Source organism: Alligator mississippiensis, chromosome 1, assembly GCF_030867095.1.
Source record: "Alligator mississippiensis isolate rAllMis1 chromosome 1, rAllMis1, whole genome shotgun sequence".
Taxonomy (NCBI): domain Eukaryota; kingdom Metazoa; phylum Chordata; order Crocodylia; family Alligatoridae; genus Alligator; species Alligator mississippiensis.
Genome location: NC_081824.1, coordinates 154,597,513 through 154,623,075, shown reverse-complemented (window position 1 = coordinate 154,623,075; position 25,563 = coordinate 154,597,513). Strand labels below are relative to the sequence as shown.

The 25,563-nt window shown below is 42.8% G+C and overlaps 1 protein-coding gene across 1 annotated transcript in view; it reads right to left on the bottom strand.

Annotated features, from left to right (window-relative positions):
• RYR2 (ryanodine receptor 2) overlaps nucleotides 1-25,563 on the bottom strand; it is an 875,416-nt gene that overhangs the window by 477,512 nt on the left and 372,341 nt on the right. The window contains exons 8-9 of the mRNA XM_059715710.1: nucleotides 25,444-25,540; nucleotides 6,025-6,099 (exon numbers count right to left, since the gene is read on the bottom strand). Coding sequence (XP_059571693.1) covers nucleotides 6,025-6,099; nucleotides 25,444-25,540 — 172 coding nt within the window. The remainder of the gene's footprint in view (nucleotides 1-6,024; nucleotides 6,100-25,443; nucleotides 25,541-25,563) is intronic.

The window sequence follows — 25,563 nt, the reverse complement described above, 5'->3', positions numbered from 1 at the left end:
GTTTTTGTAGTTTGAGAGGGGAGACATAGAGCCCTTGTTTGAAGTTGCAACTTCTGCTGATAAAATGAAATATAAGGACAGGAGGTCTTAGAGCCTTCCAGCACTTACCTGGGTACTCATGCAGAAATGACAAGGTAGCTATGCTCTATCTTGGCCCTTTTCCCTCCTCCCTCACTCAAAGGTCAGGAGCCACAATGCTGCTCTCTATCCAGCACAACAGAAACTGGGGTCCCAGCTGCAGTGCAGGTGTGCAGCAGGCCCCGCAGTAGTGCTAGGACAGGGGGGCTGTGTCCCTCTCCAGGAACTGGGGAAGGTACCTATTCTGCTCCCTCTGAGGGTCTGGGGACCTGGGTACTGTAGGGACATGGACCATCCCCAGAGTGGACAGGGACTGACCACTCTAGGGAACACCAGCAGAGTTCTTAAACCACTCCCTCCCTCCAATCCTTCCCTTACAGGAGAGACATTTCAGCACAGTGTCCATGCAGGAGTGGTACTTTGCTCCCAGCATTTCCCTGGTGAGACTCAGCTGGGCTTGGAGAGATGACTTTACCATTATTCTGAGGGGAATGCCAGCCAATATGCCCTGCCTATGTTTAATTCCCAGTCCAAGATGTGATGGCTGGAGGAAGGAAGGGAGGGAGAGGGGTTGTTTGGAAAGGGTTTTTTTTCTTGTTCCTGCTGTACTATAACTCCAGTGGTTCTCAGATACCAGTGTTACCTCCTGTCTCTGACTTCAGTGTCTTCTCTGCCACCTGGCCTCATGGCATTACCAACTGCATCCCCCCACATTTCTCCACCCATGCACCAAGACCCACCCTCCTACACTTCTCAGCCATGACAGCCTGGGCAAAGGCTGTAACTGTGGGGGTGGTCTCTAGTGGTCACTGGTCCCCAAGGAGCTGGGTGAGGGCTGGGAGGGAAAAAGCGAGTGTACTGGGCCTGGTGACCACCTTCTGGAGACAGGCTTGCATAGAGGGTTTTGGGCTGGCAGGGCATCATAGTGCCACTACATGCGTGCCCTATTGGCTGTGGGCATGACTCTCCTGCTCCCGTAACACCCTCACCTTCCCTCCAAGAAGCTTCATGTTTCCCCGGTGCCTGGGTCCCCATTACGGCCACATGGAGAGGGGTACAGCCATGCTGTCCCAGAGAGTATGGAATTCAAGATCAGTGCCAGAGTCTTCAGCAGAAATGTGGGGAGGGCTGGCTATCAGTGCTGTGGGTCACGCTGCAACAGCCGCTGTTTTAGTAGTTGTGAGGCTGGGGGCACTCTGCACATCTGGAAGGGGGCAGTGAGGTGTCAGAGGAGTGGGAGTGGAACGCCCATGGAAGCTGTACTGGGAATGATGTCCCGAAGGCTACATGTTTGGCCATGGTGTGTTGGGTCAAGGACCAGGGAGGTATTCCTGTGAGGTGGAAGCCACAGCCTCAGACTCCAGGTCCTAAGCCTCAACTTCTGTGGCATCAGAGCTTTTCCCTTGCTACTGCACACTGTGCTCTAGACAATGCCAGAGATGTCAAGGGAGCTCAGGTACAGCTGCAACTCCACTCCCAGGTCCTGTGGTGATCTGGGGACCAACACCATTGGGCTAGTCCTTGGGGGCCACTGCCACCAGTGGAACTTGAGCTCTGCTCCTGGGCACCCAGTAGTCCCACTGTCCCAGAGCCTTCCTGCACCTCCTACTGTAGTGAAGTCCCTTCTAGCAAGTCCTCCACTCCCCCAGTTGTGTCATATGAGAACAGGGTGAGAATAGCCCTATTCAGGTGAGGAAGCGGACATACTCTTGGCTCCAGACTTTATGTCGGCATCATGCAGGCGCTTGTGTTGGGTCTTAATCCATTTAATCTTGGCCTGGCACTGCACCCAGTCCCCATTGTGGGCCCGCACTTGTATCTGTTGAGCAATGCACTTGAACACATCCCTTCTGTGGTGCTCTTTGTGGAGCTGGTAATGGGTCTCTCCTCTCCCCAGATGACAGTGAGATCCATCAAATCCCTATAGTCCCAATTTTGTGACTGGGGTGGGTAGTGAAGGAGGATGGGATGGGTTCTTCCATGGTCTGTGGTAGTGCCCATGGGGCACCAATGTCTGCAGGTCAGTAAGGGTCTGGCTGCGAGATGGTGGATAGGTGGATGGAACGGTGGGTGCATGTAGATACACATCCCAGTGCTTAGCTCTGCCTCCCATTCCAGCTGGGTGTGGCCCCCGCACCATGGGTGACCAGGGCTTCACAAGCCATGCTACCACTGTGATCTAAAATTTTCCAAGGGCTTCCAACAGACACCCCTATGATGCAATACACCACACACCAACTTGGAAATTTCCACTTTCATCTACCTGTAACAAGGCAGCTGGTTATGCCCCACTTACTCCTGAAGATTCCAGGGGCATCTGCCTGCTTGTGCCAGCCTGCATGCACAGTGCCCCCCCACTGCCCCAGCCCTAGTATTTCAGGACCCTGTAGCTGTAGGCCAAAAAAGCCTTACATCAACTTAAGTGTACATGGCCTGGGTACCTGCCAGCAGTGACCCTGCCAGCGGTGAGTGACATGTCACAGGGTTGCCTACATGCAGACTCTGTCCCAATGTTCTGTCCCCCAGCTCCCCAACTGGAGAGCCATGGGTGAGCCACCTGCACCAGCTCCCATTTAGGAGAGGGGGGGGTGTTTATGTTGGGGTCCAGGTCACAGGACCTAGCCTCTGAGATCATATCATAGCAAAACAGGAAGGGACCTCAAGAGATTATCTGGTGCAGCTAGGGATCAAATCTGTGACCTTGGTGTTACTAGTACCAAACTGTAACTCACTGAGCTAAATGGCTGCTCTGTGAGTGTCAGGGTTAAGATGGCTGTGTTTGAGCATGGGGGCATGGCAGGATGCTAGGGTCAGGTCCATGGGGGTGTGCCCAAGGCTGGGCTGAGTGCTAGTGCACCCCCCTAAAAGGGAGGGTTTGTGGGGTGCAAAACAGTCTGGGATGCCAGAGGACAGCAATGTAAACTTGAATTGATAGGAAAACAATACAAAAGCTCAAAGCACTGGTTTAACAAAAATTGATCCAAACTGAGCATCTCATACCAGGTCTATCTTAGACCACTTGCACCATTTTTAGACTAGTTTGTGTGTGCCAAACTTCTGCATGGTTATGGGTTTAGATTGATCTATATTTACTTAGACCAATCTAAGTGTAATGTCTGTACATGCCCTATATTATTATATTTATACACCAGCCTAAGTCCTGCACAAGGCATATCACTAAGTCATTTTCACTGTAGGTTACATATAACACTTTTATGTTTTTATTTGATCAAGTAAAATATCTATTTGTTTAAGTACAACTTCATAAGTACTGGGTGTATGTGTGTGCGAGTATGCGAGAGACAAAACCTTAAAAACACATTTGGCATGTTTTTTCAAATGTAAGTGTTACAAGCTGGTTTCTGGTTAGCAACTAAGCCTAGTAAATTTCAGGTTCAATTTCTGGAATTTTTTGGTTCTGGAATAAGATTTCTGGAAGTTTTAGTTGTTATTTTTAAACAAGCTAAAGATACCACATTTTTTTTCTCTCTCATCTATTATCTTCTCTTAAGTGGCACATAATAAGGACATTAGACTCTTTTTCAATGTGGTGTTCTGGTGGGAAGAGAGAAAGCATATTCATTTCCTAAATGCACTTCCTTTCTTCATTTTTATGTGACACAGAAAGCACACCAAAAACACACATTTGTAAGCCAACATGGATATTCCATTAATCAATCATGTAAAGAGCCAGAGTCTGATTCACAGTTACTGTATTTCTGCAGATAGGCCAAAAAGGTAAAGATGGCTTAACAGTTTTGCACCAACATTAAGGGTTTACCTTGCCCATGCTCTAATTTATAGCAGACTCAGACTGTTCTAGCTTATTTTCTTCTTAACCTGACCTACCTGAGACACTGAAGACCAGAGAATAGCAGAACCATATAGCTGATCTGTAACATAAGTAATAGAACTTGCTAAAAGGCTATGGACAAATGCAACATTTAACTGACTTAAGGGGGGAGGGAAGCTGCCATATAGGAGTCTGTATGAGCTGTAACAATGTAATGCTTATGTCTACATACTCCTGTAGCAATGCAAGCCAGCTAAATCACTGTCATCCTGAAAAAGGGTTAAAGTTACAACAGTTTTGCTATATTTGTGTCAGTGCAAGAATGTGCAAGTGTAAGTTTGACTCGTATCTTTTGAGATGAATACAATTATTGCATCTGTCTGTACCTACTGTTTAGACTGACTGGCAAAATGCATATCAAACTCAAAACCTTCAAAATTTATTTCCGATCCATGATGCACATTCATACGTCTTTCCGCACAACAAATTTTAGAGAAAAAGTTAGCACTGGGATTTAAGAAATTAAATTGATTTATAATTTGTAATTTTGCTCAAAGTCTTTGCTTACAAAATGGTATATCCACATTATTGTAAGAAGTTTAAGCTTTTGGTAACAGTAACATTACTTGTAACAAAAGACTACTCCTGTCAGTGCTGACTTGTATGACAGACTCTTCTGACAATTTGTCTTTGGTCACATATCTTCAGAAGGTTAAACCCATAGTCTGTATACATGCTGCCTGTTGAGCTGCAGATATATGACAGTCTTAACAGAAGCCTGTAGCTTTTCAAATCCTAACATGATCCACTGCTCTTATGCCAGACGACACACGCATTGACAGTGAAACATGAATAAGAGCAAAGCAGGCAGAAATTTTTCTACTGTTTGTTGTATTGGTGTCACTCATTATGCTCAAGGTCAATTTTGATGCAAAGGCAAATAAAGGAAAAAAAAAAACTTCTCCGTTGTCCTGTCAATGTCTTTTAACATTACCCCATTAAATTACACACACACACACACACACACACACACACACACACACACACACACACACACACACACACAGAGAACAGCATCATTAGAGTGTAACCTTTCCCCGTAGCTGCTACCATTTGTTTCTAAAAATATTTATTTGTCACTCAGAATTTTACCACAAACACAAAGCTGTAATAAAATTTAACTGAGTCAAACTTTAAAGGACATTCCTGATTATTACTGTCATGGGTATATAAGGCACAAGTCCTGGCTAACACTCCAATTTTACATCATTCATTTTGCAATTTTTTTTTTTGATTCAGACTTTTTCTAATAAATTTGCTTCTTTTTCATTTAAATGACTTGACTCCAAACTCAGTGTTGTGTAGTTGGGTAATGTAAGAACTTGAATAAGGTTATCTTTATAAAAATCTGAATACATTTAAAATAAAACAAAAACATGAAGGAGTACTTGAGTTAGTTTTTGTTTTGGGGTTTTTTTTTATCCATCAACAAGTCCAATATAGGGAGAAAATAAAGTAGCATAATATCTGGTTTTATTAGTTATCACAATGAGGAAACTGTTTGTAACAGTAAATGATTACAGAATCTCACACACACACACACTTCTCATATTGAAAGGTTAGACCGTGGCTGTGATTCAGGAAGGTACTGAGGTATGGTGCTAACTTTAAGTACACAAATCAAAGTGACTATCCATTTGCTAAATCATAGTTCCTAAGCTCACCCTTAGTTCTCACCACAATCTAATATGTCAGGCAGCAGCACCCTCATAACATACTATGCTTCTCCCAATAGGTTACCACCTGCCTTCATTTGAAAACACTGTAGATGGATTCACAAAGCCCTGAGAGAAGGCTGCTTAATACTGATAAGAGAACATAGCCAATTCTACTGTGCCCAACAGTGCACAAACATGGTTACTCTGCTTCCAGGCCAGGAAGGGGCATGTGCATCATTTTTGAGGACTCCGCTGCCTGGGCCTGGTAAATTTGCAGTGCAGATATAGCCTTATTGCGCTGTTGGTTTGGGGACTTATTCTCCTGTCACTTAAGTCATGGGAACTCTGACATTTACCTACTAAAATTAATCATAAACTTGTAGCAATAGCAGTTAACCATATGATATTTATTTCTCTAAGAAACTCCTTACTTACGCAACTCTTAGAGTCTCTAGTCGCCAGAGGGAACGAGCATGAATTGACACAGCACCACCTTCATAGTGGACGGTTCTGTAACACAAACAAGAGTTTACACTGCATTTTCAGCTCGTTCGTAGCTGATCTTCATCTGTCAACTTGCTCACTTAGCAGGATTTTTAATTTCAATATGTCCAAGACAATCCACTTGTTGCCAGTGGTTATTGTACTCAAAAATAATATCCTGTCAATTAAATCTTGCAATTCACTTCTCATGCAAATTCTATTTTTTTAATTATGTCTTTATGGCACTTCATTTCTAATGGTCACTTCTATACAGTGTTAAGAATATAAATAGCTCTCTTGCATTGGTTGTAAGCATCGGTATGCAACATAAGAAAGCACCTGAAGACTGAAACAGTTCATGGCAAGAAACTGGAAACGGAAGGAAGCAGGGAAACAACATGGTATGATCTTAAGAGTTGTACTCAACTCTTAAGATCATACCATGTTGCTCATTACAACCTATGTGCATGAAATCATCTTTACCTCACAACTTATATTATAAAGTTATACAAATATTTTATTAAACTGAGCTGTAATTTTATAAAGCTCCATCATGCTTGCTCACTTTATTATGTAATTTTTGGTTTACAGCTAAACCAATCTAGTTTTCAAGACTAGGGGTGTGCGAAGCCAGCAGTATTTGATTTGGATTTAAATTTGGCCCTATTCAAGGGACTGTGATTTGATTTGCTGATTCGGATCACTTTCCTAATTCGATTCAGCCAAATCTGAATCTGAAGATTCGATTCTGTTTTGGAGAATCAGCAACTCGGCCACAGACAGCTTTATATATTTTTTCTACCTACCTTGAGGTACCCAGGCATGGTTCGTGAATGCTGAGATGGTGGGGTGGATGGAGTGTCCCACAGGAGTGCAGAGGTGTCCTCCACATGCTTGGTGGTGGACGCAGAAGTGGACCAGAAGTATTTCTGGTCCATTTTCAGGTCTGCTGCTGAACATATGGGGGACCGCCCTCCCCTTTCCCCCCCAGCTCAGCGATCAGCCATGGGGGGGACCCCTGGTCCCCCCCAGACCCAGAAGGCACCAGTTGCCGAGCCAGGGAGTGGATGGGTCCCCTGCACACTCCACAGAAGAGCTGGAAGTGGACCAGAAGATGCTTCATCTGCACCACCATCTCAGCATTCACAAGCCATGCCTGGTACCTCAAGTTATGTAGAAAAAATAATACATAGAAAAAATAATATAATGCTGTGTCTATGGCCGAATTGTTGAATCTCTCCAAATCAATTCAGAGTCTTCTGATTCAATTCAGAGAGATTAAAGAGTCTTCTGATCCGATTCAGAGATTCAGCTGCCAAATTGGGCTGAATCTTCTCCAAATTGAATCAGTGACCAAAGCTTCACACAGCCCTACTACATACAGATAATCAAAAAGCCCAAGGCTGAATCGATCAATCTTAGCAGGTTAGTCTAAGCTGCATATATTGAACTGATAAGTAAGTGAACAGACATTCACCTTTAATTCCAGTAATGCAGCCACATGCCTGAAGTGGCCAAGCCAGAAGCCAGGGGGTGCTAGAACATGCCTCCCTGCTCTGCTGGAGCAGACAGCTTGGGTCAAGGCTAGCCCAGTGACACTGAGAGGGTGGTTTGTGGAGGAGGTGCAAAGCATCCTGGGATGCTGGAGCACCGTGAGTTAACTTGAAGCTGGAGGGGATCTGGGACAGAAGTTCAATAAACCAATTTAACCTAAATCAGTTAAGTCTGATACTACATCCAGACAGATTTATCTTAAACCAGTTTTGGCCACTTGGCAAATCCCAACTGCGGCCTGGGGCTAGAGGCCAGGGAGGGAGGTTAAACACCCATTCTCCACACTCAAACTTATTGGCCGTGACCATGGACTACAAATCCCAGAGGCACGTGGAAGCAGGAAGAGGAAGTGATGAGCAATCTTGCAGAGTCCTGCTGCTGTAAGTCTGGACTGCAAATCCCAGAAACCTCGGGGGCAGCAGGAAGAGGAAGTGAACATACAGCCAGAGCCATGCTGCAGCACAAAGTACTTCTGGCTTGAGCCACTGCAGGCATGTGGCTGAATTTCCTGAGTCAAAGGTAAATGTCTGTTCACTTCTGCTTTAATTTAATCTCTACTCGTTAGACTAACCTGCAAAGACTGAATCGATTCAGCCTCAGACTTTTTGACTCTCTGTACTTATCCCTGTTGTGTTACAGATTTGAACCAGTTTTTGATCACTTATACCAGTTTATGTGTAATTTATGTCCCTAGCTCAAATGTTTGAGAAAAATTAAAAGCCTCTGATTTCTAAATTTTAACATATGACCACCCCTTTTTCACTCTTCTCAATACTTTACAAAGGTCGGAGATATGAGTACTTTTTAAATACCAATGGCTTAGGGTTCACAAGACCATTGCATAATTTATCCTCAATGGGATCTAATTGGGACTTAAGTACAACTTATATGTCAAGCTGGTAGCAACATCAAAACTAAGGCACTTCTGTGTCCTGTCCAGAAACAGAAATCTAGGTCCCTGGGCAACTTTAATAAACTTAGCTACCTAGGGACACTTTCAAAGTTAGGTGACAACTGAGCAGGGAGTTTTGAGAATTACAATTTTAGATCAAGGCACCTTTAGCAGATGTTTAGACACCTATGCCCTTTTGTGGCCATAGTCTAGAATGATAAAAGTCAAAAGAGCAAAATTCAACAATTAAAGAGATTATTCATAACCAGAAGCAATAGGATGGTACTGCATATATTAAACATTTATTAAACAGCAACAGATTATATAAGAAATTACAGGTGTGCTGAAATGCTGGTTTGAAGAAAATGAGGGAACTTAAAATGCTAATGGGAGACAAATAAAGTGTGCATAAGAGAGGTCATGTTAGAATAAGAAGATACAACCAAAAGACAAAGCTAAAATGTTGAAAGAATTACAGAGAGGGAGGTATGTTCTCAGGCAACCATAACAAATTAAATTTTAAATTAAATTAAAAAATATGCCTCCTTACGTTATCAGAAAATCACAGATATAAACTATCCCTTCAAGAGAAAGATAGTGTCCTCTAAGTGTGCATATTAGGAAAGGCATAGAAGTGTTTTTACACAGCATGTTAAATCTAGGTTCTAATGAAGTTAGTGAGAGTTTGCCAGAGATGTCAATGGGAAGAAGCTTACAAATTTTTTTTTTTAAAACAGAATTTTGGATTAATTCAAATTAGGCTTAGGGCAATTTATTTGTTTTTCTGCTATTGTTAGATCATGTCATGAGGTTCTAAACAACAGGTCTAATTTTAGGGTGTAGCTAAAAGTAACATTTTCTCACACTCTGGCCCCTGAAAGTGCACTACAGCCATATTATAACACGTGTGAGGCTACAGAGCACTTTTTAAATGGCCAATCATGTGAAAAAGTAACCCTTATTAAATCAGGTAATAAATGAAGATGCTCTAATTTAGAGCTCTAATGGCTGGAAATGTTTCTTCATTTGGAAAAGATTCACATTGATATCCTGTACGCATTTCTGGACTTGCATACAGTTCCCTATGAGGGTTACATATTATGCCCTGAGTCTGCCACAGGGAAGAGACAGAGAGTCTCCTCGTGTGCAGCCACAGAGGGAGAGAGAGAGTGTAGCCATTGGGGTGGAGGGTCCTGGTCAGCACTCCCACCCCCGGGGAAATGGTCCCCAGTGCCCAATAGCACCGCTCAGGGGGTCCACCCCCAAGAAAGTCCCCCTACACAGGGGAATGTCTGGCAGCATGGCCAGCTGCTAGTGTCTCTGGACAGGCAGGGGAGGAGCCTGGAGACACCAGCTGGCCCAGCTGCCAAGCTTCCAGAGTAGACTACAGTGCCCCCTGCCTCCTGGCCTCAACCCATGCATGGAGGCTCTGAGCCCCCACCAAACACCAAATGTCTGATTACTTTTAATTACACTGTAACTTTAAGTGCTCTGTCTAAAGTGCTTAAATTTACAGATTGATCAATAACTTCTATAAGCACCCTTAGAGTCCTTAATCAAGGCAAACTCCCATTGCCTACTGACAACATAACCTGAAGATGGTTTGTCCAAGTAAAGACGGGGATGATATTTAAGTATGCAAGGCAAGATTTTCAGTTTGTGTATGTTGTCATGGTTGCAGAGCCTTCAATAGAAATATGACACTGTACAATCTAAGTCTAGCCCTTAGTTATTGCTTCTTTTTTATTATTATTATGATGCCATTTTTATTGAGACTGTCCCATTTATGAAAACTTGAATCATTTGGCTCATCATAACAACTGGTTTTAATCATTTGGTTCATCCTAAAAACTTTTTTTTTTTTTTAAATCAAATGAAATCTGTAGGTATTAAACCAACTGAAGCTCATTTATGTCAAGGCAAATTTCTTCTCTAATATATAAAAAAGACGACATGGCAAGCAAAATAAATCTCTGTCTCATATTTCAAATTTACATCTTAAGACATTTAACTGTATTTCAAGGCACCACATTTTCACATCACTGTACTTTGAACAACTCTTTCAATACAGTAAGACAGACAGAAAATATTACATCGAAGTTATAAGACTGATCAGTAGTCCTGATGTAATGGCTGGAAATGTTTCTTCATTTGCAAAAGATTCACACTAATATCCTGTACTCATTTCTGGACTTCAAGGCCTGCAATTTCTACATAATTCTTAAAGTGAAAAGCAGGAATGCAACAGCATTACAGCTGGAAGGGTACCAGGCATTTTTTACTTTTCTATTAGTTTCATTTTCCTGTAACATAATAAATATAATAATAACCTATGCTCCCTTAATCAGGAACCATAATTTTATACATTTTTTTTGCAACGTGACCAGCACAATGGGAGACAGATGCTGCTCTAACATAGCCATGAAATAATAATGGGTCAGTCATCACTCATTCTTTAAAATCAGAAAATATTAACTAAGCTCTCACTTATTTCCAGACAAAACTAGCTGACACTTCACAAAATTTAAGACTGATATTTTGTATCTTTGGAATTCTTCCTTTCAGGTAATTTAGAAGCTTTAAATGTTATTCAGTATTCTCAAATCGGTAAAAATGGGTAAAAGCTTTTGGAAGCAAAAGCTTCATTTTAAAAAAAAGACTTGATTTTAAGACCTGATACCCTGCAAATTACCAGGGATAAAATAATTTCTAATACCGGAAAGCTCAGAATTTGTCATTAGTTTCCAAATCTGCAAGTGCATTTTTGCCACAATTGCAAATAGTGAATATAGGTCATTGTCTAGCAATAGTGAATACAGCACTCAAACCAGAATAATCAAATACCATTTTAAATATTTAAAATTAAAAAATATGTAGATAGGGAAACTGAAAGAATAGTTCCTCCTTGACTGAACTGATTTGTTGTACATCCCCTCCTCTCTGCTGTGATATACTGAAGGCCTAAACTACAAGCTAACGTACATGCCAGAGTAATCGCATGGAATGATCACATGGGAGGAATATGTATGCTGTTGAGAGAGGAAACTGAAGTGAAAAATCTCTCAACTGTGCTGTTTACCTTCTACTAAAAAAAAAAAAAAAAAATCTGGCATATTCTCACCCATTTACTATGAATAAATAATGGTGTACTGGGGTACTTTTGTTTCTACTCTGGTTTTCCAATGACAATACAATGGCTTTAGGTTGATACACTGCAAAATGAAGCTTACTGCTTCTCCTTTGAAGGACATATGAATATGGAATGTCATAATAAAAAGAAAACTATTCCCAGGGCACCATCAGCTACTATGATAGGCAGAGAAAAATAACTGATGGATTAGCCACATAATGAAAGGTTATTAACTTAACCAATGTTATTTCTCTAGCCAATGTGATCTTAAAAATGAAACCAAAAAATCTCCAAATCTAGAAATTTGCTAGAGTTCTATAGGTACAATAAAAAACCAAACAAACCATGTACCAGGAGTTGTGGAGATGTTGGTGATGGAGGGGTGAAGAGTGGAGAGGAGAGTGTAAATATAAAATCAAAACCTTCACAAATACGTGCACAGATGGACAAAACAACATGTCATCTAATAAAATTACCACATGCACATGGTCATCTCGCCTAATTGACAATCAGTGGAGCAGCATGGGGAAGACTACCCGCACTGCTGTAGCAGAGGACTCATTTAGCATCTATAGCTAGAGACTCCATCACTACTTAAGCTGCTGTTTGATTTCATAGAAAAGGTGGCAGGAAATCGCCAGTCCAACGCTTTTGCTTATATCATATAATAGCATAATACCCAAAGGTTAAAAATCTCCTATCAGTGTTATCTCACTGAAATCAACAAAGTCACAAACAGGAAAAGAGTTAGGCCTGAAACTGAACATGTTACACAGAAAACAGATTTATCTATTAACAGGAAATCTAATTTTCCTTTACAGGCAAGCCCTGCTTAGCGCTCTTAATTGGTTGGTTCCTGAAAAAATGAGCATTAGGCAAAACCAAAAGTATTTGATGACCCAAGATGGCGACCACAAGCATTATAGCAAAATTTGCTGAGCACCAAGTGAAAACAGGTATCAATTTAAAATGAGCATTATAGCGAAATAGTGCTAAGAGAAACAGCGTTAAGTGGGGGTTGCCTGTATTATCTTTCTACACTGAAGCCATTAGAGTACAGTAAATATTAGTGACCTGGGAACTGACTATAGTAGAATTTACTTTCTTTCTTTTTTCGTTTTTTTAATACAGTTCCATATTATTTCTTCTTCTTTTCATTTTGGAACTGACAACAGACCAGTGTCCAGCTATGTTTCTGGCCTATTAATCTTTAGTGTGGTTGAGAGTTGGCCAAACCAAACACTGATTTCTAATACCTGAGTAAGCCTGTAGCATTGCCTTCACCTACAAAGAACCTTTTGCAGATGAACACTGATAAAAAATGGAGAAGCTTTAGATTACTAAGTGCAGTAAAGAAGCACATTAAATGCTATGTAGTGCAGAGAAACTTGAAAGTTACAGTAATATATCATAAGATTATTAATAATGTAAAGAAAAAAGAATGCCATCAGAAAATTAAGGACACATCATAAACCTTGCTCCTTCCCTTCTGAGGGAAAACAGAGAACATAAAATGCATACTTCTTTTCTCATAAACCACATACCATCACCCATACTCCTTTTCTCTGTTTGTGCATCAAACAGTTTAACTTTATTCTCTAAGTTCATACTTCCATGCCCTTCTTTATCTGTAATAAATTCGGAGCCCTAAATTGTTTTCAGTTTATCTTTATTAAAGCTTTAGTCTTTAGTAAAGTTCAGTTCGTCTGTGTAATGAAGCTGTCTTGTGTCTGACCTGTTGCTGTATATTAAACCTAACACAACCAGCTCTCCCTGACTGTACCATTAATCCTTTTAAGTTCTCCTAATACAAACAGTCACTAGGGCCTGAAACTTGCTAATATGTGTTATAGTTTATGTACTGCAATTACAGCACCAATGACAGCTCATCCTTTTCTGAGTTCTTCAGTGCTCTTAATGCAAACAGTTCTTGGCTCTTACTAAACACAGTAAGTGACATTACTAGAACATGAAAGTGTCCAAAATTAATCATGTTCCCACTTGATTTTTCTCAGAACACTTTTGGTTACCTTTGTGAAATGTAAGGTAGCGGTTTGCACTGCTTGGCAATCGTTAACTATCAAAAAGAATGTTAGACACCTGACTATCAACTCTAATTGCAACAATAAAGTAATTCATGTGGGTTAAAAAATAGATTACTTTATATGCCATGTCCCTAGACAACCACTAGCCAATTCATATTCTTATTACAACACAGTGGAGCAGTGAAATGACTTGGCAACTGCACCTATGAAATTCATTGCCTGAAAAGCAGAGCACTAAATGAGGTAGTCTACATGATTTTTATATTGTTGAAACTAACTCATTTCACTAAACAGAAAAGATTCTGCTATGTGGACAGAATTGACTAGAATAACTAAATGACTTGGGAAAAAAACAGTAAGTCACAAGCACTAAGGTCTTAACCAAACTGATCACCTTTTTATTAAGTAGTTGTAATTCTTTTAATTTGTATACGTAACAGGATGTTCTTGTGTAAATTAATAAATATGTATTAATAAGTTTTTAAATTCTCCTTCTCAGAAATACAATGGAGTCCTAAAGCAAAGCATCAAAGCAAGCATACTGCCTAAGCAAAAGTAGCTAGAAGCATTGTGTCTACAAAGATCAGGAGCAAACATTAGCCAGACACTGCATACGCCATGACCTCACCTCACTTTGAGACATGAGCCACCGCTTTTCCCTTTAGAGTCAAGCCTCACAGACATCTTCTGCTCTGGCAGAAAAAGGTATCACACTTATCATGACACAGTCAAGACTTCACCTTAAGTAGATTAGATATCACAATTTAAGAAGGCTGTCTTTTTAAGAGTAACACGGGTTTGTTGCAAATTTGTAGCAAAGTCCATGCATCTTATAAGGTACATTAATGTCCTAAAAAGACAGATATCTGGCGTGAGGATAGAATCATTAATGACTAAAGTATGAGTTCAGAAAATGCAGACCTCTCTGGGACCTATCCACCAATACATACATACACAAAACCTTAGAAGGAAAGTACACACACACACACACACACACACACACACACACACACACACACACACACACTTTAATGTGCAGCCATACTTAAGATTAATAGTCTTCCTTCAATAAAGATTAAAATATAAGGAAACATAGCTGGAGACTGATCTGTTGTCAGTTTCAAAATGAAAAGAAGAAGAAATAATATGGAACTGTATTAAAAAAAGAAGAAGTAAATTCTAGTATAGTCAGTTCCTAGGTCACTAATATTTACTGTACTCTAATGGCTGCAGTGTAGAAAGGTAATACAGGCAACCCCCCGCTTAGGTCCCTTTCTCTTAGCACTACTTCGCTATAACGCACATTTTAAATTGATACCTGATTTCACATAGTGCTTAGCGAGTTGTTATAACGCTTGCAGTTGCCATCTTGGGTCATTAGAAACAATTGCGGTTGCCATTTTGGGTCATCAAATACTTTTGGTTTCACTTAACATTTGCTCTTTCAGGAAAATATATATATTCACTTTATCACTGGATTTACAAACTAATTTAGTAACTTTGCCCCATGGCTGGTGAACAGCACCTGTGTGTGAAATGCAACATCAACAAAATTGCCACCCACTGGCTCATAGAGAGACATATGGACTACCTTATATAACTACTGTTTAAGGAGAATTTTGGATGTGGTCTTAATTGGACTTAACACAACGTTTGCATACCAGAGCTGTCTCTGCATGTACATTATATCCCTTTCTCCTGTGCTATGTCTTTCTTGTTTACATCTACAGCAAGAACTCTTACGAAAACCCAGTGCCTCACACTTCAGTCCTATTCTGGGTAACTTTAATTAGGTAACTTTCAACTTGCTCTGGAGGGGGTTGGAGGGTTTTAATAACCTTTAGTTAAAGCACCATTTTGGAATATGGGGATGCTGAATACATGAGATACCAAGACTGTGGGAGCATGCTAATTAGTACACTTTAGCAGACTCAATTAAACAAGTCTGCTCCAACGCATTGTAATTAGAGCATGTCAGAGCAGGTGTCCTGCACATCTACAGGTATCCTATGAGAATACAAATAACCATACAATAATGGTAAGTGAATTTTAGATCCAACCTAAAAATATTTCTTTAAACATAAGCAAGTTCAGACGCACCTTCCTGATTTAGATTTCTTTTCATTCACTTTATAAAGCAAAAAGAAATATAAATGCACAAATATCATATTCTACATTCATGAAAAGTTCCATATTTTGGAACTCAGAAAAAACAAAAAGTTAAAACTCTTATGACAGCATTAACATGGTCACATTGTAACATTTTATGATCTACTTTATTATAAATAAGATAAATCACATTAAATTTTACAGTGAACAAAAATAAAGGAACATCTGTAGTGTGACTGAATAAGTATTACTAGAGGACCTTAACATTTTATTTCCTGACACTTGATTTAAGCTGTACTGTCCTAGCTTACTATTTCAAATTTTAATTTTAATTAAAGGAATGAACACTTTTAAGTTACATCTCACTAAGAGTTCAGTCATTTTTCTCCACAATTCTACATGCACTCTAATAACAATAATTTTAGACATGCCCTTGATAACAATGTGAATTCAGAAATGAAACCATGCAACTCTAACATAGAACAAAAAATTCACTGTCACCATTTCAATACGAAAAAAGCTAAACACCACATAGAGACTGTGGCAAGCCACTGTTGGTGCCTACTGCTTTAAGGGCTGGGTCAGGCATCCAGTAGGTGCCTGATGGTTGCAGCTATTTTGTGAACCTAGTACATAAAGTCTGCAGTCTGTTGCTGCCAGCCAGAGTAAATGAGGGGCAAGGAGCCCAGAGTTTGGGAAGGAGTGTGGAGCCTAGTGAGACGCTAGGAGCCCAGAGTGTGTGAGGGGCATGGAGCCTAGCAACAGGTAAGAAGCCCAGAGGCTAGGAGCCCTGACTGTGTGTGTGTGGGGCAAGGAGCCAAGTATGAGTGAGGGGCATGGATTCTAATGAGAGAGGCCAGAGTTAGGGCCAAGAGCACTGTGTCACCTAGATGCCATCTGCTAGGCTTGGGCTGCAGTATAGGAGAGGAATGGAGCCACAGATAGTTTTCCCTGGCATCAGGGCAGTCTCCCGAATTATACCAACAGTTTATGGAAACAACAAAGTCGTGGCAGGAAAGACTGGGCAGATTGCCCATAGAAATAGGTGGGTGGGCCAGCATGAGAATGGGCCCCGAGCTTGCCCCCTGTTACAGAGACCCTTTCAAGCCACTTAAAATACAAGCAGTTACCAATATCTTCTGTGGTAGACTATTAAGAACAGTTATCCAAAAATACTTAATAATAGTTATTAACAAATTATTTAAGTTGCAAAAGAAAGATGTGGATGGATACTCTAGATTTAGATCTCCCCCCACAAAAAAAAGTATTAGGAAAGATAGTAAGAACACTTAAAAAATGCATGTTTTAACTTAAGTACATAGGGTGGACTGAAGTCCCACTGGCATCAGTTGGACAATATGTGTTTAAAGTTAAGCATATGTCTACTAGATCAGAGTCAGAGCTCAGTATTTGGTACAGTCTAGCCTACACTTCCATATTTTAGAAGCAATATGACAGTATGTCAGTCTTACATCAGTATAAAAATATGATCATATAAATCATTCTTTCCACCCTTTCTATTCCAAGCTATTCTGTTGTTAATTACAAGCCACGCTAGGTTTAACAGTTCAAACTGAGTCTGCTTAAGACTACTTCTGAGGGGATGCTCATCTTTTGGACGGATTGAGGGAAACTAGCCTGTTGACTTATTTTCTATGACTAATTATTAAGGCTATTAAAATGTATTTTGTAGGCACTTATTTCACTTGGTTCGTGTACAAAAATACCACTCCAAGCAATACACTCCAACTTTATTGCACTGGGTTTTATTATCTGAATTATTCAGAATTGTCAAAACCCGTAAATCAGCTTTCTGAGAGAGTTCTTCCATTCTACAAATATTTCAATATAGTTTTGAACAATTTCTAATGAGACACATATACTACCCAAGAATAATACAGCCATCTCCCAGCAGTGATAGTGACAGCACCATATGAAGGATAAAAATCAGCAATACAATGTGTTCTTTTTCTTTGGTATTTTATGCAATTGCACCTCACTAGTCCAGGCCCCTAACTTTCGCAAAGGTGTCAAGGTCTCTGTGGATAAGCTAACACCTACTGAGGCTGGGGCCATCTTCTCAAAAGCAGTGTTTCTATACCAATACCTGCTGCCCCAGACAACACAGCTCCTGAGAACACAGGGGAAATCAGAGGGTCTAAGCGTTCAGTCCAAATCAAGAGGTCTAGATTGTAGTTTTAGCCCCTACTCGTGAAGCTGCCTGTTTCTCAGAACTGTTTCAGTTCAGTAAGGGAGGTTGATGTCATTGACTCTTTGCTCTAAAAGTTAAGCCCAGAACACAAAAGGACCAGAACACATGACCACCTGTGCTGGAAAGGAAGCTTGCTGACTTTATAAAGGACTACAGACTTCCCAAGAGCAAGTGCCCAAGGTGGATGCCACCAAAGGTGACCTTTCAGTGGGGATAGGATAATTTATTGTATTTCTTGTTATAAATATTTGATTTGAATATGTATGGTCTGGGAGGCAGCAGGGGAGTGAGGGGGCGGGTGAAAAATGCCATGACTGCATATGGGAGAGAGAGAGAGATAGGTATGGGAGGGACATTAATCTCACTCTTTTTACCATGACCCTCCCCCACAACCTCTGAGTAGCTGAGATGCAACTAATACTGTGGGGTGGGGGTGTGGGGAGGGTCATGGCAAAAAGAGCAAAATTAAAGGTGCCACTGTGCCACATACTTCTGCCACAATTTAGGTAGGTCCATAAGTTGGAAAGTAAGGCTAGGTTGGGCAGCAGGGACATTCTCCTAAATTAAAAGTGTGTGGGGGGGGGCAGGAACGGGGATGGTAGGGTGGAATTTTTAACAAAAAATGTTGGGTATTTGGGGGAGTTTCTCTTATTATTCTATCTTATTTTAATAATTCTATGAATCTATGGATTTAATAAATTTAATAGGTTCTATTTATTCTATGAATCTATGAATATATTATTCTGATTTTTATAGGTTATTTTATCTTTTATTATAAACAGCTCAGAGCCCTTTTTGGGAAGGGCAGTCAATCTAATAAATAAATAAGATTATGCACACTACTGTACCAAACCTCCCAGGATCTCTGGAATTCATGGTAACTCATGCTGCCAATGCTCCCATGACACCAGATTTACGAACCTGGAGGGAGCCCTGCAGGCTGGATTCAGCCCACAGCTGGATGTTGAACTTTACTAGCTTAATATATTACTGCTGCTGTTTATTATTTGCGTTGCAATGTCCAGACAATAGCTCTTGTGTTATATGTGCTCAGTGCTGAAAAACATTGTGGTTGTCATTAGCGTTTTACTGGCTATATTCACTGCCACTCTCAGGAGCATGCCCAAACATCCAGCTCCTGGCCGTAGAGAATATCATACAACATGCAGGTTGCTTGTGTTATAATTTTGTGGTAAGCTTTAGAAACCTACTACAGTTAAATTCCTATAACCATGTCACAAATGTCCTATTTTAAAAGCTGTCTAGTGTGGAACCTTCACACTTAAGTGATTTGATAGAAGGCAACAATATCCCACAAAACTTGTATTTTAGACCTGTCTAATCTTTTGCCTATTTGAAAAAAAGGTTTCAGAGAAAAATATAGTTTTACTTGCAATCTGAGAAAGTGAGATACAGAAATTGGTGGATATGAATACTAATACCATTTTTACCCTGTCATTTTGCTGAGATGACCTGCTTTTGAAGACTTCCTGAAACAAATCCAATTTTAACATTATAACTAAGATCTGCCACCCATTTAAAAAAATTGCATGAAGAGATAACACGCAAATCAATCAGCTCTCTTGTCAGCTCTCTTGTATATACTTTCCATACAAAATCTGGAGAAATTAAATATATGTGAATGAAGGTAACCACAAATAGTGGATCTTGATCAGACCACTCCTTACCAAAATTTTCCAGAGCTTTCTAGTTACAGCCTTGTCAGTAACTAAATACCACGTGGCAAATAAAGTACTTAAAGTTTTCAAAAAAGGAACGTAGGATCCACAGCAAGTCACCCACAGATTAGTGCATCATCCTTTCAGAGGTCAGGATAAAAAAAATTTACTCCATAATAAGAAATAAGTAGAGATTTTATTTTCTAAACAGAAGAAATGTGAGGTATGAAGTACTTATATCTAAAGCTGTAACATAGAAAGTAACTTTATGTGACATTTTAGGAGTAAAACCAAAAAAAGGAAGCCGATAAGAGATCTTCAAAATGGGAAAGGGTTTTCTGCATTCTACCAACAGACCTATAGGAATTTACAAAAGTCTAACATAGGGTGTTCGTCAAATTACATAAACAGTGCTTCTCAGTGTTATTCACGTAACATGACTCGGGAACCAGCAGCGGGAAGGAGAGGAGCCAGGCACACGTGTGTCCCGCACGCACGTGTGCCCCCTTAACCAACTGACTGACCGGAGGTGGCAGCAGCAGCGGAGGAATCGGCAGCGGGGGCAGCAACAGCTGATCCCCCAAAGGTAAGTGGGGCGGAGGGACCCGGTGCAGCTGAGCCGGATCCGGAGGGGAAGCCCCCCGGGTCCCATATAGCTGAGCCGGAAGGGAGCCGCGCTCCCAAGCCGCGCAGCGTGAACAGAGCGTGCAAACAGGCGCACTCTGTGAGAGCGCGCCAGTGTTTGCACAGGCGTTCGCACCAGCGGGCGGGCCGGGAGGGCCAGGAGTGGGACTCCTGTACGGGTAGGGAGTAGACACCACACAGGTCTACAAACAGCAGCTCAGAATGGTGTCTACGAAGAGTGCTGCTAGGGCCTCTGCCCAGGGGGACAAGGCTAACCAGGGCTGGTCTGAGGCCTCCACCCAGACTGAGCCCATGGGGGAGCTGATGTCCCCCTACCTCCTGGCCTGTGGGGGCCCCCACACCTGTCCGGCAGGTGCCCATCTTGGGGCTCTGGAGGCACAGGTGAGGGAGCTCCGGGAGGAGGTTAGCAGGCTGAGGGGGATCAGGGAGGCGGAGGATGAAATTGACAGATATTTCCTTTCCCTGCAGGACCAGGCACCGAAGGAAGAAGCAGCCCGGGGAATGCCCTCCGCAGCAGAGTGGCAGACGGTCACAGCCAGGACCGGAGCAGCTCGCAGAGAATCGGTACCAGCTTCTCCAGTTCGACTGGAGAACAAGTACGAGGCCCTGGCAATCCTGCAGGAGATGGAAGGGGAGGAGGAAACCCTTGGGCAGGAAGAAACACCACATTCTTCACACTCCAAACAGATCAAGAGATCCAAGAGGACCCAGAGGAGGAGGCGACGAGTGCTCGTCATAGGCGACTCCATCCTGAGAGGTATGGAAGGGCCCATCTGTCGCCAGGACCCCTCAGCACGAGAGGTATGCTGCCTCCCTGGAGGAAAGATTCGGGATGTGACGGAGGTAATCCAGGCCAGGATCAAACCCACCGATTACTACCCCATGGTCCTAGTCCATGTGGGTACTAATGATGCAGCCAGGAGAACCCCCAATCACGTGATGGCGGACTACAGTGCTCTGGGAGGTGTGCTGAAGGAGTTCGGTGCACAGGTGGTATTCTCTTCCATCCTACCAGTGAACGGACGCGGAAGACGGCAGGAGAACTGTATCCGAGAGACCAACTGGTGGCTTCAGCAGTGGTGTCTCAAGGCAGGCTTCGGCTTCCTGGACAACGACCCGCACATCACGACGAGGGACATGCTCAGCTGGGATGGGCTTCACCTGTCCCCCAAAGGTAAGCGTGTGTTTTCTTCTAGGTTGGCGGATCTCCTCCGGCGGGCTTTAAACTAGGCTCGCCAGGGGGAGGGGAAGATGAGGGCGGGGGAAGCTGTGGACCACCAAACCATGTGGCACCCACAAGGACAGCCCAGCCTGAAGAAAGAGAGCATTGGGAACCTGAAAGCCATGGGGAGGCCAGCACTACGGCACAGTTAAGAAATGAGAAGGTAAGAATCAAAGGGCCCCTTCGGACTCGGAGCAGGGGGGCAGCAAAGGCACCAGTCGCAGGGCTCAAGTGCCTATATACTAATGCTAGGAGCATGGGAAACAAGCAGGATGAACTAGCGCTCCTGCTTGCACTAAACACCTATGACTTAGTGGGGCTAACGGTAACCTGGTGGGATTCATCCCATTACTGGGCGGTACATATTGAGGGTTATAGACTGTACAGAAAGGACAGGGTGGGGAAGAAAGGGGGAGGGGTTGCGCTCTATGTCAATGAGCATTATACATCAACCCTCATCAAGACGGAATCCAAGGATGAGGAAGTAGAAGGATTGTAGGTTAGGCTACATGGGGGGCAAGGAGAAAGGGATTTGGTGGTAGGGGTCTGCTACAGACCCCCACACCAAGGGGAAGAAAGAGATTCGGGGCTCCTGAGGCAAATCTCGGAGACCATAAAAGCTAAAGAGGCGGTAGTCATGGTGGACCTAAACTACCCAGACATCTGCTGGGAGTCGCAGACAACAAAGTCCCACTGCTCACGCAGGTTTCTAACCTGTATACAGGACCTCCACCTGACACAGGAGGTACACGGTCCCACTAGGGGGAATGCCATACTGGATCTGGTATTGGCAACGGGAGATGACATGGTAGCGGACCTCCAGATCGGTAGCCATCTGGGGGACAGTGATCACCTAATAATAGAATTCACCACAAGACGGCGAGTGGGTAAGGTAACTAGTAGGGTGAAAGTGCTAGACTTTAGGAAAGCTGATTTCAATGAACTCAGGCGATTAGTCAAAGACGCACTGAAGAGTAGGAGATTTGAAGAGATGGAAGCCCAAGAAGGGTGGCTGTGCCTTAAGGAAACGATCCTTCGGGCACAATGCAAGACGATCCCCGAGTGAGGCAAAAGAGGGAAAGGGGCCAGGAGGCTTCCCTGGCTGACCAGAGAAAGCCAGAGCAGCCTAAGGGACAAAAGAGGAGCACATAAAAAGTGGAAACAGGGAGAGATCACCAAAGATGAATATACCTCCTCTGCTCGTGCTTGTAAGGAGGCAGTTAGACGGGCCAAAGCTACCATGGAGCTGAGGATGGCATCCCAAGTAAAGGATAACAAGAAATTGTTTTTTAGATATATAGGGAGTAAAAGGAAGGCCCAGGGAGGAATAGGACCCCTGCTAAATGGGCAGAAACAATTGGTGACGGACAGGGGGGACAAGGCTGAATTCCTCAATGAGTTCTTTGCCTCAGTGTTCCTAAGCAAGGGGCACGACAAGTCTCTCACTGGGGTTGTAGAGAGACAGCAGCAAGGCGCCAGACTTCCATGCGTAGACCCTGAGATGGTGCAGAGTCACTTGGAAGAACTGGATGCCTTTAAGTCGGCAGGCCCGGATGAGCTCCATCCAAGGGTGCTGAAGGCACTGGCTGACATCATTGCAGAGCCACTGGCGGGAATATTTGAAAGCTCGTGGCACATGGGCCAAGTCCCGGAGGACTGGAAAAGGGCCAACGTGGTCCCCATTTTCAAAAAGGGGAGGAAGGAGGACCCGGGCAACTATAGACCTGTCAGTCTCACCTCCATCCTTGGCAAAGTCTTTGAAAAAATTATCAAGGCTCACATTTGTGAGAGCCCGGCAGGACAAATTATGCTGAGGGGAAATCAGCACGGGTTCGTGGCAGGCAAATCATGCCTGAACAATCTAGTTTCTTTTTATGACCAGGTTACGAAATGCCTGGACACAAGAGGAGGGGTGGATGTCGTATACTTAGACTTCAGGAAGGCCTTTGATACGGTATCCCACCCCATACTGGTGAACAAGTTAAGAGGCTGTGACTTGGATGACTACACAGTCCGGTGGGTGGCGAATTGGCTGGAGGGTCGCACCCAGAGAGTCATGGTGGATGGGTCGGTGTCGACCTGGAAGGGTGTGGGCAGTGGAGTCCTGCAGGGCTCGGTCCTTGGACCGATACTCTTTAATGTCTTCATCAGTGACTTGGACGAGGGAGTGAAATGTACTCTGTCCAAGTTTGTAGATGACACAAAGCTATGGGGAGATGTGGACACACCGGAGGGCAGGGAACAGCTGCAAGCAGACCTGGACAGTTGGACAAGTGGGCAGAAAACAACAGAATGCAGTTCAACAAGGAGAAATGCAAAGTGCTGCACCTAGGAAGGAAGAATGTCCAGCACACCTACAGCCTAGGGAATGACCTGCTGGGTAGCACGGAAGTGGAAAGGGATCTTGGAGTCCTAGCGGACTCCAAGATGAACATGAGCCGGCAGTGTGACGAAGCCATCAGAAAAGCCAATGGCACTTTATCGTGCATCAGCAGATGCATGACGAATAGGTCCAAGGAGGTGATACTTCCCCTCTATTGGGCGCTGGTCAGACCGCAGTTGGAGTACTGCGTGCAATTCTGGGCGCCGCAATTCAAGAGGGATGCGGATAACCTGGAGAGAGTCCAGAGAAGGGCCACTCGTATGGTTAAGGGCCTGCACACCAAGCCCTACGAGGAGAGACTAGAGAAACTGGATCTTTTCAGCCTCCGCAAGAGAAGGTTGAGAGGCGACCTTGTGGCTGCCTATAAGTTCATCACGGGGGCACAGAAGGGAATTGGTGAGTATTTATTCACCAAGGCGCCCCCGGGGGTTACAAGAAATAATGGCCACAAGCTAGCAGAGAGCAGATTTAGATTGGACATTAGGAAGAACTTCTTCACAGTTCGAGTGGCCAGGGTCTGGAACGGGCTCCCAAGGGAGGTGGTGCTCTCCCCTACCCTGGGGGTCTTCAAGAGGAGGTTAGATGATCATCTGGCTGGGGTCATCTAGACCCAGCACTCTTTCCTGCTTATGCAGGGGGTCAGACTCGATGATCTATTGAGGTCCCTTCCGACCCTAACATCTATGAATCTATGAATGACTCTATGTTACAACAGAACAGAGTTTATAATAGTCTTTAATTATACACTAATTGTTCTGCGTAATCTCTGCCCTTCTCTGCATACAAGCACTACATGAGGAGCAAACTGGTGTGGAGTAAGATGGTTAAGTAGTGACTCAGAGGAAAGAGTCACACGCTGAACCACCGTTATCACTTTCTGCTGTATTCTGGGTTTTCTCTTAGAAGATTCTATGGCTTCTTGTACAATCTTATTCTACTATCTCCCAAAGTACTGTGCACACCTACAAAATAGAGTAGCAGTGAAACAACTGACAAAGTTCATCTACAGATCTCTGCAGACGTTAAAGAAACAGACCCAATAGAAACAGGAAGTTAATTCTGTCACTCAGAACATCACTGTAGCTCAATGTTAGCACAATAGAATTTGAGTATTTATATTCCCACATTTGGTTTCAAGGTAAGCACGCAAGTAAAGAGATGTCTCAAAATCATGAATGCAAAGGTTGCTAAATCACTCAATTTTTGCTCTGTGTTCCCCTGGTATTTCAGGCAATTTTGCTTGATATTTCTGAATGAAGTCCAGGACTCTAGTTTATTGCGTTTGCACCTGCAAAAGAAGCAAGTTTAATGGAACTGGAAAAGGAAAATGCAAAGGAGGCTGTTAGTTCATATCAAAAGTGGATCTCAATGGGATCTCTTTGCAAGATGAGTGATACTGGTATCAATTTACTGTAATAAAATATTGTTATAGCAGCAACAATCAAATTTAATTTAATAAAATGTGTTATTATTGTATCCATTCTAGGCTCAAAGACTTACCTTCGCAGTTCTTCTCCATGCTCCCCTGATGGAACAGTCAAGCATTCATCCATATGACCATGCAATAACCTCAGCACATCACCTCCTATCAGATACCCTTGAATAAAGATGAGAAAATCA